At 44.9% G+C, this 15,856-nt stretch overlaps 1 protein-coding gene across 1 annotated transcript in view; it reads left to right on the top strand.

The window, feature by feature from the left end:
- Nucleotides 1-15,856, top strand: part of LOC138283610 (dynein axonemal heavy chain 11-like) — a 2,790,563-nt gene that overhangs the window by 1,394,489 nt on the left and 1,380,218 nt on the right. The window contains exon 42 of the mRNA XM_069221547.1: nt 11,242-11,436. Coding sequence (XP_069077648.1) covers nt 11,242-11,436 — 195 coding nt within the window. The remainder of the gene's footprint in view (nt 1-11,241; nt 11,437-15,856) is intronic.

Genomic DNA, 15,856 nt, shown 5'->3' with positions numbered 1-15,856 from the left:
TGAAGTGTATGTATGCCTATGGTGTATCAGTGCTAATTAATCGGTTTGTGGGTCCTCACTATGTCTGTCTGTGGTTGCAGTTGCAAAGGATTGTGGGTTGTGTGGGGGTGGGTGTCATAGTGGGTGTGTCTCAAGTGTTGTGTTTTGTTTTCCCCGTTGTGGTTCACACCGCCAATGGTTTGCCACCATGCAATGACTGCTGTGCTGATTTGTGGTTTTTAATATGAAGGGAGGAATGTTGTCGGTGTGGCGGTGCTGGTGGTTGGACCGCCTCTCTCCCACCCTAGGTCAGGCTGGCAGACTCGGATTTGTGGTTGTTTTTGGGCAGTCTTCAGTATGTGGCTCGAAATACGGCAGTCAGGATACTGCCAACACTGTAATAAGGGCCTGACTCTTTTGAACGGTTGCATTGTCAAGCTAGCTGTACTATGGTGAGATTTTATTAACAAATGATGGTGGATTTAAAAATCAGCACAGGCATGAATTAAGAAATGAGATTGAAACAGGTGTTTACCGGGCACAATATTCATGTTTTTTGCTTTGCAAGCAAAAACCCTAATCTATTTCTTGACAATTAGTGTACAGACCCATCAGGTACCTAAAAGACATGTAATTCTTGTTTATATTTCACACGTTTTTGTTTTATGTAGCATGTTTTGCATGTCCCTAATGCCTAGGAGTATTTATTTTTCCCAGTTTAGATTGTCTGTAGTTTTGTTTTTCATGCAACATTTTAGTATTGTGCAGCATATGCTGAGAACTGAGCTACAATTAGGTGTTGTGGTGAGTTCTAGACATGGATGGATGTTCATGACGTGGCACAATTGATAGCTTTGAAGTTAAGGCTAAAGGCACCACTGACGTTCACTGGATTATTATGGTCTCCAGACTACATGCTCATCCAATCCATGACTTCTCTGCAGAGAACACTGAGAGCTGGTCACATTTGTACTAATTGTAACAATGATTTTATGGGAAACTAAGGGAAGTAGGTACAGACTGTGGAAATAGATCACTGAATGAAAATAAGTTGCTTTTTCACATAGTACTTCAAACCGTACATCTGTCATTTCTTAGTACTGTAAACAATAGATAATACTATTACCCACTCTTTGTTGTCAATTTACCTGCCTTTAAGAGGATGGAAGTCTGAGTCAGCCTTGCTGGTATTCAAACTCATGGCTTGCAGTTCACAACTTTGTTCCCTGCAGCAAACGTTCCACTTATTCATCTATCTCTTTTGCTAATATCCACAAGAACATTGCCACACCTTCTGACATTCCATAAAATATAAAAAAACATTTTTCTACCATAGATCTCCTTTCCTTACTGCTGCGCCAAGTTATGACGATTGCCATAGATAGTCATGGACAAAGTTATTGGAGTCTGGTGATATAAATGTTCTCTGTATCAAAATGTTTTGTGATCCACTACCCACGTGGCTAGGACCCTATAAATAAATAACTTTTGGTCAGTTGATTTATGCAGCTTTCTTGCCTCCTGACATGACCTGTGACTCAGTGTAATCTCCACACTATTTATTTCTATCTATCTGAACACTGCATTAAGCAAGATTGAGTATTCTTCATACAGTTCTTGTATCAAATGAGCTAGATTTCCTTATAATTGTCAATCTTTTACAGAAATCATCAAAAAGAATCATAGCGAATAAGTCTAGCTTATAAGTGAAAGTGCATCTTAACTGATGGTTGCCTTTTCTGACTATAGCATTGTCTGTGACTGGGTGGACGAATGCAAGAAAAGGTCAATGGGTGGACGAATGGATGCATGAGTGCAAGAGTGAATGATCAAGTGCATGAATGATAAGTGAAAATGTTGATGGGTAAGTGAATGCAATGATGAAGCGCTATTGGCTTTGACAGTGCTTGTTTAGTTCTGTGCAAGGCTTTCTCTCCTTTTCACTGTTGGAAGCTGGGTTCTTTAGTAAGGATAAGTTTGCACTTACAACTAGCAATAAGGTCACGGTCTCAAAACATCAGCCCCTGGCTCAACCCATGGTAGCTTGACAACGGGCAGGCAGGCTTAACTTAGGAGACAGATATGTAAAGCATTTGAATGCATTAATATAGTAAACATGTAAGACACAACACACTATAAAAATCCCACATAATTTATGAAAATAGGAAAAAATTTATCCTCAAAATGACACCAAATGACAAAAATCTATTATAGGGAACCAGAGATTTGAATTTTTATAGATTAGATTTTAAAAAGTGCTTTATAGAGCCCCAAAACCAATAGCACCACTTGGGGACATCTGGTCGCGTTAGACCTTGACCAAGTCACAATCTGAGGCCGACAGAGATGGAGCCCTGCTAGGATACACTGAGCCGGAGGCCTCTGACAATTTTTTTAACTATTCTTCATTAGCATTTGTTAATACAAACAGTACAACAATAGAAAGCACCACTCTATATATTGAATTGAGGGTAAATCAATATAACACACTCCAAATATCAATAAGTGCAAACATTGCGCAGAGCATTAAATCTCCATACATCATGTGATTACAAGGACACATAAAGGCACTTACATCGGTTTATTCCCAGAGGCAGTGTTGGGACCGGTTGAAGATTAAGGGATGGGATGACAGTTTAGGGGACTCACAAGGCCCCTGGGATGGCCACTGGGCACCCTGCACCTAAAACATATGGTGAGCTATCATTCCAAGTCGGTTTCCACAACAGTAGTGGGTGCTGGTGATATGTCAGAGTTTCTGCTGTGAAGAAAGGTGACTACAGGGCCCAATATGTCATGTGGGCCGCAACCTTTGGGGCATAATTTCCCAGAAGTTTGTTATTTGTTTCTGGCAGTTCATTCAACCAATCCATTAACCATGTCTTGGTAGAGGAGGCGGGTTTCCTACCCCAGTGTATGGCCACCGGCAGTTAGCCAGGAGTAATAGCATAGCAGTCAGACGACGATATGTGGTGGGTACATCTTTGACAGAGCTGAGCATGCCCGCCAGAGGGGAAAAAGAGGGAGAACGACTAGTTAACTTGTGAATAATGTGAAAGACTTCTGTCCAGAAGATTTCCACTTTGGGACAGGACCAGGCAAGGTGAATAAAGGATGCTGGTGTGGAGTTGCAGCGTAGGCATCTAGGGTCAGCGACTAGTCTCATTCGGAAGGGCTAAAGAGGTGTGTGGTAGAGGCAGTGCAGGCACTTAAGATGTACAAGCCTAAGTCTGTAATTGGGAGAGAGTTGTGCTAGTTGACCACAGCAATAAGACCACTGTGCATCTGTGAGGGTGAGGTCTAGGTCTGCCGCCCCAATGTGATCACATGCACAGGGAATCTACTGGAGGCAAATTTTGTGTGGTAGTATATCGGTGAGTGATCAGTTTGTGCTGGAGATGATATGTTCCAGTGTCAGAAGCATCTTTGGAGGGGATGGGAAGGTGTAATTTATAGCATGGCAAGTGGCACAACTTTGATAGTATGATAATGTGTCTACGAACGTAATAGGCGTGGTCTTTAGGCCCACAAGCAGTGTGAGGAATTGCCCATCAGGATAAAGATCTAAAAATGTGTGAAGATTGTGTTTGAGTGTGGGGGCAAGTGTGCCCCTTTCCGCCAGCGGTGGCTTCATAGGGTTGTTGGCAAGGGGCATGCATGGTGCATATAGTGACCCAAGGACTGCCCTCTTTAACAGTTCCTTCCACGCCCATCTCACACACTCTACTGTATCAATTTCAGCCTGAGGAACTTTGTAAGGTAGGAATATGGCCATCGAGAGAGGGCAGGGGGTTGCGTTGTCTGTGTTCATGGCAACGTGGGGCTAGAAATGTCATGTGGTGAACCCTATCCCCCTATTAGCATGGCATTGGCGCAGTACAGCAGCCAGGTGCTCCATCACAAAAGCAAACAATAATGGAGAGAGAGAGCTCCCCTGCTGTGTACCTCACGTAATCGGGAAGGGGTCAGAGGTGAGACCATTAAGCTTCACTCTGGCCATTGGTAGTGTACAGAGGAGTTGTATTTGTTTAATGTACTATGCACTGAGGCCAATTCGTGCCAGCAGAGGCGAAATGTGAGGTTGTTCCAGGGAGTTGAACACTTTGGTGGTGTTGAGTAGGGCTGCTACCACTGATGTTTGAGGGTTTAAGTGGTGCATAACAGCAAAAATAGGTTATGCGACGTAACCCTCCCCAGGACAAAGCCTGACTGATCGGTCTGACTGTCTTGGGTAAGAGAGGTAACAATAGATTTTAGTGTCTACATTGAGAATGGAAAGGGGCCTGTACAAGTCGCAGCGGTCGGCTGGTTTATCAGGTTTAAGGAGAGTCATGATCACCACTTCCTGCAACAAAGGTGGGAGTGAGCCTGTTTGTAGGGATTCCTGATACATTGCCAGGAGCTGAGGGGACAAGAAGGGGGCATTTTCTTTGTATAAGGTGGCAGTTAGCCCATCCAGTCCTGGTGCCTTATCTCCAGGTATGCCGCTTATGACCTAGATGATTCTTCGGGGATGATGTGGACATCTAGGTAGGCTGGGTAAGCACCATCAATCCATATCAACTGTATGGTATTGAAATAATTAGTGAGCTTCTCCTTGCCTAAAGCCAGAGTAGCTGGGGATAAAAAGTAGAAATTACATTTAATATTTCTGGTGAGGAGGACACAAGGTTTGAGTCAGAATCATAAAGTTGAGCTATGTATCCGTAAGTCAGCAATGGATGAAATAAACTCACAAGTGTTTTACCCGGTCAGTCCCCTTCACCGTAGCACAAAGCCTGCGTATTCCGGTATAAAAAGAGAGTTTCAAAGAGGATCCTCGTCATGGAATTCTGTCAATTTGTTGCAGAAGTTAACTAGTTTAGCAACATCCTTGAAAATTAAATATTGTATTTATAAGGTGCAGATTTCTTGCTCCAGTCTAGTCAAGGACCTATGAACTGCTCTCAGGACCCCTGATTGTTTTGCAATACAGATGCCTCATAATATTGCCTTAAAGGCTTCCCAGAGTATGGATGGTGAATATACCAAGTCTTTGTTATGAGTGAAGGAGTCTACAATTTCCATGCGGATTTCCTCATGTACTACAGCATCCCGTAATACAGCCAACGGTAGGCTCCAAGTGAATGCATGAGGAGTCGTCAGGGGCATTTGAATTCCCAATAGAACTGCGGCATGACCTGAGAGGGTGCGCAGTAAGTGAACTGCCCTAGACTTCCAGGTCTGGACATCCTTGAATACGAGCCAAAAGCCTATTCTGGACCCGGCACCTCAGGCTACTGAAAGGCAACTGCCCTCCCAGGCCTGGGGGTGCAAGAGCCACCAGGAATCTTGTAGAGAGTTGTCCCGCACCAGTGTGTTACGAGTTGCCGCAGAGCATGGGTGAAGACTTCTGGAGGACACAGATTGATCCACCCGTTCATCCAGGACCGCATTCTAATTCCCGCCCCAGCAAAGAGCGCAGGTACCCAATTTGGTTATTACCATTCAGAGGTCAGCGAAAAATTTGGAGTTGTCGGTGTTCGGGACATAAATTGCTGCCATCGTCACTGAGGACGACATAGCCACCACCTGGATCAATGAGGGAGAGGGATAACTGCCATATGAGCCCTCTGCTATGCAGATTGGAAACACCACAAGCAATGTTATAGTAGATGGATGAATAAAAGTTACTGCACCATCTCGCACGGTGGTCATATGTGTTTCCTAGAGAAAACACATATCTATTTTGTGCCTGTTGAGATAGGAGAATAGTAATCACGCTTTGCAGTAACCATTTAGGCTGTGGATATTCCAGGTGATGCAATTTAAAGTAGACATGTTATGTGAGGAGATGGGGCACAGAAACTGACCTGCACATGCAGTGTGGCTTGTTACAAGTGAGTGTTGGTGCTGGAAAGTGTGTCCAGTGGCAAGGAAGATTCATGGAACGGAAAAAACAACAGAAAATCATTACCCACCTCTCACTCCAACCACCCAATCAGGTTGAGAATACCATAGTCACCCTTCACCCTCTCAACACTCAACCCACAAAGTGACAACATTAGGATACATCCCTGGGGGCGGGGGATTACCAGGTAACAACCCTGCTCTGTGCAGCTAGGGTGCCTGAACGAGGGTTAGATGGGATGCCCCATACCCATATGTGTTAGGCCACTAATAGGTGTGCACAGGACATATGAAGTAATTGGTCAATGGGCCTAGTTATCAATGCCTCCAGCATCTGAGGTGTAAGGGGAGGCACCATAGGATCCATCACTGTAAGTGAAAGTACTTAAGCAAGTGATTGGTATTGGCATTGTTTAGTAATCGTTATCCCTTACCGGGGTCTCCTCCACCATACTCGGTGACCCCTTTGGAGAACAGCGGCCTTTCACAGCTAGCTTGTTAAATTTCAGAGCTGATTTGGTGTCCATGAAGAAGTGAGGTTTACCCTTCTGAGAAATTTGTAGTTTGGCCCGATAGAGGAGTGCCTATGGGATCTCTGCTTTTTGAAGAAGCCTTTTCCTGGGCTGGAAGTTGTGGCAGGCCACCTGCACAACTGGTGTAAAGTCGGGATAGAAAGAGATATTATTACCTTTTATTGGACTCACCCTCGCTCTCTTGCCAGCCGTAGGACGTCATTGCGGTCCTGGTGATTCAGTAGACTCACAATTATAGGGCAGACCGGTGCACCCGAGTGGGTTCAGGGGCCAAGCCAGTGATGGGCATGCTCCATAATGAGGACCTTTGATAGGCCCTCTACAAAGAGCTCCCTTAGCAGTGTCTCTACAAAGTCCTCCATCCTAGAGATTGCAGTTGATTCTGGAATTCCTATAATACGGAGATTGTTATGCCAGTATCTTGCCTCCACATCCTCATTCTTTGCTTTGATCAATTCTAGTACCTCGTCCATACGGATTAAATGTTCCTTGGAGTCTGCCTAGAGATTGTTAGCATCTGAGACATGATTTTCCAAGTGATCTAGATGTGTTTAATGTTTGTCCACTAGATGTTTAACTTGGTCTAGGTGACTAGTGAGTAGGTCCAGTTTGGCGTCAATATTTTTTAGGCTTGTCTTGACGACAAAGTCAGTCTCCTGATGGTCGTCGTCCTCCGCTGGATCCACAGTTTGCCAGGGTCCTCAATGTGTTCCATTTGTCTGGCATGACGTTTTTTGTCCAAGGAAAGTTTTGTTTGCTTGGCATCATGTTTGACCATGTCAAGTCTTTTGTGGTTGCTATTGTTGACAGAGACCCAGCAATCTTCTTAGTCCAAGGTAAGCTGATCTGCATCGAATCACCAGAGCCCTCGGCAATGATGGCACATCCCTGAGTGACTGTCCAAGCACCAGCCACAGGGTCCGGTACCTAGAGTCAGATGAGCACTGCCACTCCCCAGTAAGGTGATTATGCCAGGGGGAACGAGCAAGCTCAGAATTGATGTCCCCTGGTCTGGTTCGCAGAAAGCAAAAGCGCCAATGTGCCCATTGCCGGAGGTGTAGTTTGCAGAGCGACTGGCCCGTAGGTTCCTCTTACCCGTAGGCAGACCTGAAGTAAGAGGATCACCTACACCTCTTGCAGCATGGAAGATGTCTTTCCCTTCAAAGGTGGTAGAAGTAGTAAAGGTTAAGGTGTGACCAGTAGCTGTTACTGTTTGAGGGCCCCAAGCAACCACTTCAGAATGACCATGCAGGCGCACATTGGGGCATGTAATTGGGGATTATGATGACAGGGCTGTCTGTAGTGGCCATCTAGGGCTACTCTCCCTTGAGGAGCAGATCAGTATTAGAGAGAGTGCCCACACATCAGGGCCTCACCCGTCTGTGGGTTGTGTTGCCCACCTATGGCACCAATACCATTGACATCCGTGCAGGGTGAGACAATGGATTGCCATGGGTGCCGGAGAGACAGCAGATGTTTTGGTCTGGGGCCTGTCTCACCAGGCCTCTTTGCTTTGCCCATCGGGGTTGCGGCAGACAAGCCGCATCATGCAGCAGCAGCACCCAGCTCACAGTAAGCCCAAGGTACCTCACAGGAGCCCAGCCACAGGCACACATCAGGCAAGGCACCACCACCCAGCCGCAGGCTCCCAGGCTAATGTGTCAGGGCTGCGGCCACTTTCAACCAAGGTCCAGCATGCCCGAGCAGAGCCAGTGTCAGCAGACGAGGGTTGCTGCGCTGTGATCCTCCCGTCTTTTAGTGCCCCTTAGATCTCCTCCCTTATGTCCCTATCTGCCAGGCTGCATTTGGGTGCTGGATGTCACCGCTTGCCTGTGTCAGCTAATGCCATGGCGCGACCTAGCTGATTTTAGAGACTACAGCTAAGTCCTGGGCACGTAATGGAACCTGAGTAGGTTGGTTTTCAGTGCTAGGCATCCAGATGATGTCAGATAAATGGCAGATTTTGCTTTCAGCCAGCAGAGCCCTTTAATTAGCGGCCATCTTGCAGCCTTGCATAGCCACGGCCCCAGCCTCTGTCAAAATTTTACCTTCGGACTCAGGCCCTCAGTATGTACTTGGCGGTCGAGACCGCCATGCCAGCGGCGGCAGAAATTTCCACCACCGGCATGGCAGTCTCGACTGCCACATAGTGTACGCAGTGGGGACCGCCACAGGCGGCCTTCCACCACCGGCAGGCAGCCTGACGATGGCTGAATTCTTCATCGGACAGGCTCCAGATAAAGAACCCTTGTTCCGCCAGCCATTCCCTGGCGGGTGAAAGGCTGGCGGAAGGTGTGCTCTGGGGCCCCCGTGCAGAACCCTGTCGCGAAGGTCACTGCCCGATTTATGGGCAGTGATCTGCGCGACGGGTGCTGCTGCAAACGCTGCACAGCAGCATTGACAACGGCTCCATATGGAGCCGTCAGCAATGTCCTGGCCCAGCATTCCGCTGGGCCAGCTAGCGGAAACACTGTTTCCGCCCGCCGGCTCAGCGGAATGTTAATTATTCAGTCGGCGGGTCTCAAGGGGTCTGGCAGTCTGTGATAAGACCGCCAGCATGAACACGGCGGGGATTCCAGCCATGTTCATAATGACCCCCTTAGTCATTTTTCTAGAGGATATTGTTCCAAAGTCATGCAGTCCTCCCCAGAAAGCTAATTTCAATGCAGCATTCCCAGATTGTTTTTCTGCGAGGCCCTGGTAAAATCCTGGAAGTTTGGAGCTCTGGAACTTTCAGCAGGACGAAGTTGAAATTCAGGCCGGGACGCAGTTGAAGGTAGTTGGTTTGAGTCTCGATGTCGGGTCGGTCCACTTATGAGGCTTTTCCCAAAAGTTGCTCCAAACTTCTCCAAACTTCTGGAACTTCTTTCTAGAAGCTCTGAGATGGTCCTTGGAAGTTTGGACCACGATTCCCACAATGCACTTGGACAAATTCTGAAAAGCCCACTGGACACACCCCAGGCTGGGGACTTTTTGTGAAGATGGTGCAGGGAAGCTCTGTTAACCTGTTGCTTTCAGAGAGTCCACTCTGTAATTCTGTTAGAAGCAAGGTAAAGTCCTCAGGGCTGTAGTTCCCAGTGTGCAGCATGAACTGTCCTTCAGGGAGCAGTCCTCTGGATACAGACCAGGGTTTCAGCATGACAGTCCTTCTTTTCCTTGTAGTTTCAGGCAGCAGATCTGAGTTGCAATGCAGATCAGACATATTTATTCAAACATCTTGGAGAACAAATAGAGGGGCACCCCTGTCCAATGAGATGCAGGGTCCCACAAAGCACTGCACTTTAAAGTCCAAGATGGATGATTTCTCTCCAACAGAGTAAGACCTGGCTAAACCAACCTACTGGTGTGGCTCATTTCTATTAACACTCCCCTCCAGACCCTCTGCAATTTTCTTACCTGGGCCTGCCATCTGTCTGAGGGGTACAGGAAGAAGGGGTTGGCCTGGTTGGCATTCCTATCTGCCCTGCTCTCCTTGAAGCCCAGTTTGATTGACCCAGCCCCTTTCCTGGCCTGAGTCCTGCAGCTACAGAGCTCCCTTCCCAAGATAACCTCTGCTGAATGCCGGCCACTTATCACCTCATCGAAGCAGTCTGGCTAATGCTGTTAAGGCTGACCAATGAGGAGAGGCCACTGGCAAGCTGGAGTTTGGCTGACAGAAAAGGAAGCCGTATAAGTTATTTTCTTTATTAGTTATGATAAATTCAACAATGGCAAGTTGTTGGATTTATTTTTTACCAATTTTTTGAGTCATTGAATGGCACATTTACCTCATTCCTACCAATATTTACACTTATGTGAAATATTCCAATGTTCGCCTATAGATCTAAGTCTCTCCAATGGGGAAAAATGAAATGGGCAGTTTTTCCCTCACTAGGGCATATAAAACAACTTGTATACTGTCCCTGCTTATAGTTACATGGCACCCCACCCCTGTGGCACCTAGGGGAGACCTTAGGGGTGGCATATATAAAAAATAAGATAGATTATCATTTTACTTTTTAAAGACCGTCTGCAAGGAAGGGCTACCTTTAAAAATAACAGCAGGCAACACAGCAGTGCACACTCCGGTCTAGGAAATCTACTGGGCCTCTAAACAACCCTGCCCTATTGTATACTAGGGAATTATAAGTAGTTTAAATCCCCCATGTCCTATTATTTACTAGGGACTTACAGGGACATGTCATTGCCAATTATATTTATACACAATACAATATAGCTTTTTAATCAGAACACAGGCCTTGGGCCTGCTTACACACCCCAGGTTACAGTCAGGGTCAGCTACCACCAGCATCAGTCAGAACAAATGGGGGTAAAAATGTTAAAAGAATGAATTTCTCACATCCACTTTGTGTCGATTTCCATCACCTTATTGGTATGCCATTATCTTTCAGAAAAAGGTTGCCAGGCTTCTGTAAGTTTCTTCAAAATTATCCAGTGCGTCCTTATGTCAGAACAGCTGCAACGGAGGACAGTGCCGAGGGTCCATCTGCTATTTCATTCACAGAGAATGTTTAAAACTTTATCGTCGACTTAAAATATTACCTGTAACCAAGCTGTGTCTGGTGCATCACAATTGTATTAATAGTACACCTGGAACGTGTTTTCATCTCTCAATGCTGCTGTTCATAAAATGAAGGAGCTGCTTTTTATAAAATAGCGCTGAGGTAAAATGTACTGTGAGCTGCCGGTGTCACTGCAGGTAGCAGATTGGGTTTAACAAGCCATATGGGTCGTAATTGCCCGAATATGATTAAGCCTACTGTTTGTGAATGTTAAGCCTTGCCTTATGGCTTGTTATTATTTCACTTAATTGTGGAACCGTTCCCTACCATTTTTGAAGGTTTTAATGCGGGCGCTCAGAGACTTCAATCTACCGAAGATAGTGACCAACGACGTCTCGATATTCCTGGGCCTCATCAATGACCTCTTTCCGCTGCTGGAGGTTCCACGGAAGAAGGACTTGAAGATGGAGCAGATGGTGCGGCAGTCCATTGCAGAACTCCGCCTACAGCCCGAAGAGACTTTTATACTGAAGGTGGCTATAATGACTTTCCCGCTTAGCTTATTGTGTACTTAAAATAACTGAAGGCTCCAACGATCACTGTTGTTTCATGCTTGTAGCATTTAGCATCTGGCTAAGATTTTTGCAAGAGCCAGTTACAAAAGCAGCGTTTGTGTGTGTCCTGTCTGCTGCGTATAGAATTGAATGCCACTCTATGTGGTTCATTACATTCGGGAGCAGTGTGGACCATTGTGTTATTTCTGTTAGCCCTAATGGGGTTCATGTGTCTGTTGAATGTGGGTGGTTGGCTCACCATCTCATCATTTCGTATCCCACTTTTCACCTGCCACAACTTACCTATAGAATTTCAATTAGATGCCAATAGAGGCCCTGGAGGCAGGAGGGAATGACAGTAGTACGAAAATAATTCAATGCAAGCATTTTCTAATTTATCGACATTTGTATCTAGGATTTTTCAAACAAACCCATGTTTGCCATTTTTTCTTGCCACGGTATATTTCTGATTCATTGAGGGCCATATTTAAGAAAAGTGGTGCTGCACACAGTGCAGTGTCATTTTTCTTGTACCCCCCAACGCCACCATGTGTGCGTCGTATTTAAAATACGGCACACCATTGCGGTAGTTAGGGGACTAGCGTCAGCATTTTTTATACTAGTCTGGCGCTTTGCAGGATTAGCGTAAAAAATTCTGACGCTAATTATGCAAAGCACCCAGAGGTCCATTGTAAGCAGTGAAAGCCTCCTTTTAGCAGGCGTTAAAACTGCCAAAAAAGATGGTGCAAGGAAATCACTTAGATTTTCTTGCACCATTTGTTTGGCCCCTCTAACGGAGGAACACCCCCTTTGCATACATTATGCCTGGTGCAGACATAAAGTAGCGCAAAGGGTTACGAAGTAAACCCACTTTGTAACTATGGCGCAGGGTTTTTGGCCTTCTAACGCCACATTAGTGTAAGAAAAATGACGCTGATGTGGCATTGGTTTACCGCAACTCCACACAGTTCTAACAAAAATGCAATTCCACTTTTTGATATGTGATGATTATGCATAAAGATAATCACATTTGATTGAAAAATGTTAATATGTTAAATCCATAGCACACCAAAACATGTGGTGGGCAAATTTTCCAGAAGAACATTTTTCTCCTCACTAAAATATTACAATACTTGCCAGGTTTACAGAAAGTGTCATGTGAAACAAAAACATTTTATTCTTTGCACCAGTATTATTCAGACATTGAAGTTTCTGGGAGTGAGTGAGTGGATTATTAGTTGGGGTGGGTGGTAGTCCTCCACAAGTAAAAACGTTAGCTATTCTTATTACGTACAGTAAAGGTTTGAATAATTTAAACCTGAGTGCAACGTCTGTGGCTATGGCACAGAGCAGGCAGACTTAGCTTGGGAAAATGTGTAAGGTATTTAAAAGTCAAAAAATCAACACAATAAAAATCTTTATACAATTTCTAAAAATATAGAATAATTTAATGAATAAGATGAAATAAAGACAACAAAAATTCAATAAGGGGAACCAGAGATACAGAACCAAAGATGCACATTTTTTAAGTTTTAAATAAAAATAGCCCCAAAAAATGTTCCAACTGCAGCCATCTGGTTGCACTTGACCGGGAACTAGGCAGGATTTAAAGGCGACTGCATGGAGTGTGGGTTGGATAGAGAAACAGGTTTGCCCCTATCAGAAGCTTTACCTTCTAACTTTGGGCCTGATTTAGAGTTTGGCAGAGGGAACTACTCCATTACACCTTGAGGGCCTTTGTGATGTGCAAGTGTGGTAGGTGACAGCTCCTTCCCCTCATTCACTCAGAGTGGCCCATCTTGCCAACACCTATCTTCCCTTTGTCTCACTATCTGGGAGCAATACACAAAGACTAACTGCCAGCTCCACCTAGTGAAGTGTGACCCAAGTTCAGGCTGCAGGCACCAAGGCACCAAATGGTAAGAAGAAGAAAATGTTATCTTTCTAAAAGTGGTATCTTCAGAATTGTGATTAAAAATCTGACTTTACCATTAAAGAGGGGTTTTAATTACAATTCTTTGGACACCAAACATGAACTTTTGTCATGCTCCCAGTTAGTAATTATAGCTTATTAAATATAATAAGGCAATCCCAGTGCTGTCCTGTGGGAGAAGTATGCCTTGCAGTAGTGAAAAATGAATTTAAGAGTTTTTCATTACCAGAACATGTAAAATTTAAAAGTACATGTCAAACATTTTAAATGCAATGTGCCCTTCCCTCTGGGCTTTCCAGGGCCTACACTTGGGGTGACTTACATGTTTTAAAAAGGAAGGTTTGAGCCTGGCAAAAGGTTGTTTTGCCAGGTCAACCTGGCAGTTTAAAACTACATACACAGGCTGCAATGTCAGGCCTTAGTCACGTTTAAAGTGCTACTTAAATGGGTGTCACAATCAGTGTTGCAGGCCCACTAGTAGCATTTCATTTACAGGCCCTGGGTACATGTAATACACTGATACTAGGGACGTATAAATGAATTAGATATGCCAATTGGGCATTAGCCAATTGTACCATGTTCAGAGAGCACAGGCACTTTAGCACAGGGTAGCAGTGGAAAGGTGCACAGAGTCCTAACGCCAACAAAAATGAATTCAGCAAAAAAAGGAGGAGGAAGGCAAAAGGTCCGGAGATGACCCTGCAGAATAGGCCAAGTCCAACAGGGAACAACCTGGACCTTTGGCCCAGCATCAATGCATAATCATCGGATTGACTTGGCAGGTTTGTCCCAGTCTTCTGATGGGCTTTGGAGTCAAAGAGATTCTAAATCTCAGGATTTATGGATGTTAGGAGAAATACACCTTCATAGCCACGGGTTCCATGACATCAGGAATACCATTTAGGAGTGTCAAGAATCACTCCAGCAGAAGCCACCGGCAGGGTCCAGGGGAGGTCCAGATGGAACTAGTCAGCTGAGTTCTTCAGGAAAAGTCCTCTAGCAGCTTGTTGTGTCCCTGTGGCTTAACAGGCGCCTAGCCAATTGACCCCTGAGGTCCACTTCTTTGTCCTGGGTTCAAGTGGGAGCAGGTTCAGCCTTTCAGGTCTCCTCACAGGTCTCAACATCAGGTGCAGCCCTTATTGAGTCTTCCACAGGACCAGTAGGGTTCTGAAGAGGGTTCTCAGAGGTGCCACATTGATGACTTGTACTAGCCTGTGTGTGGTGGTGACTCTTTGTCCCTCCCTGACCCATAGAGAAAAAGTTTTCAAGGGTTAAGCCTTTCTGCTTTTGCAGCAGTTCTTTTGTGCTCTCCCACAGTACCCCTCTCTACCTAAAACCAAGATGGTAGAACCTTTCTTTCCCTGTGCAGCGCTCCTGTGCCCACCCTAGATATATGGCCAAGGGAAATGAGCAACCCCTTCTCTGTGGGGTACAGATACAGGCACAATACAAGCCCAGGGGCAGCTCCTCTCCTGTTTGGATTGGTGAGGGCCTTGTTCAGGTGTAAGCTAGCAGGCTAATCCGTGCAGAGCCCGGATGGTATTCAGCCAGAGGAACAGAACACCTTCCAACATTTTAGGACTTTGTCTCAGCTCTGAGAGTAGGATCACACCTCATCAACAGGGCTATTCGACTGCATATAACAGTTGAAACTCATGCAAATAGGTTTCTACAGGCTTTAGGCAGCGAAAAGTTAACTTTCTAACAATACCCATTCCAAAATATTTATTACAAATCCCACTTCACCAGTGAATAGGCCTGGTAATAAATATTTCAAATTGTGTCCAAAAATTAATTTTGTAGCTGTGTCTTAGCCAGACATAAAATTATTCAATGTTTATTTTAACAGGTAACCCTGCTACAGAAAAAAATAGCTTTTGGGGCCTTTTCACTCTAAGGACAGTTTTAAAACATTCATATGTCCAACTTTTAAATATCATGCACCCATTCTTATGGGCACTAAGGCCTACTTAGGGGTGACCTATTATTATTTGAAATGTGGGTTTAGGGCTGCCAAAAGCTATTGTTTTGACGGATTGAATTTGCAGGTTTAAAACTGATCAGACAGACTAGAGTGGTAGGCCTCCAGTCATGTTTGCACTGTCACTGTAGTGGGTGGCACAATGGCTAATATTTCATTAACAGGCCCTGGGTACACCTTGTATCATATACTAGGGACTTATAGTTAAGTTCAATATGCCAGTTAGTATAATGGCTAATTATGATACATTTTGCAGATCATGGTCTTTCCCTTTGGCTGCATAAGATTTTAGAGAAACTTACTCTGCACAAAGTGGTGTTGACTGCTTCCTAGTTACAAAATGTCCTTTTATGTTGCTTTTGGACTATGACTTCCATTAGCTTTGGAATGGTCTGCTGCACTACTAACAGTTTTAAAAAGAAAATGTAAACAAATAAAAATAACAACAAATTATACAAAAGAAAATTCATTTTAGCTACAAAAAA

Source organism: Pleurodeles waltl, chromosome 3_1 (genome assembly GCF_031143425.1).
Source record: "Pleurodeles waltl isolate 20211129_DDA chromosome 3_1, aPleWal1.hap1.20221129, whole genome shotgun sequence".
NCBI lineage: Eukaryota > Metazoa > Chordata > Amphibia > Caudata > Salamandridae > Pleurodeles > Pleurodeles waltl.
The sequence above is the reverse complement of the archived record's forward strand: the minus strand, read 5'-3'. Positions and strand labels throughout refer to the sequence as shown.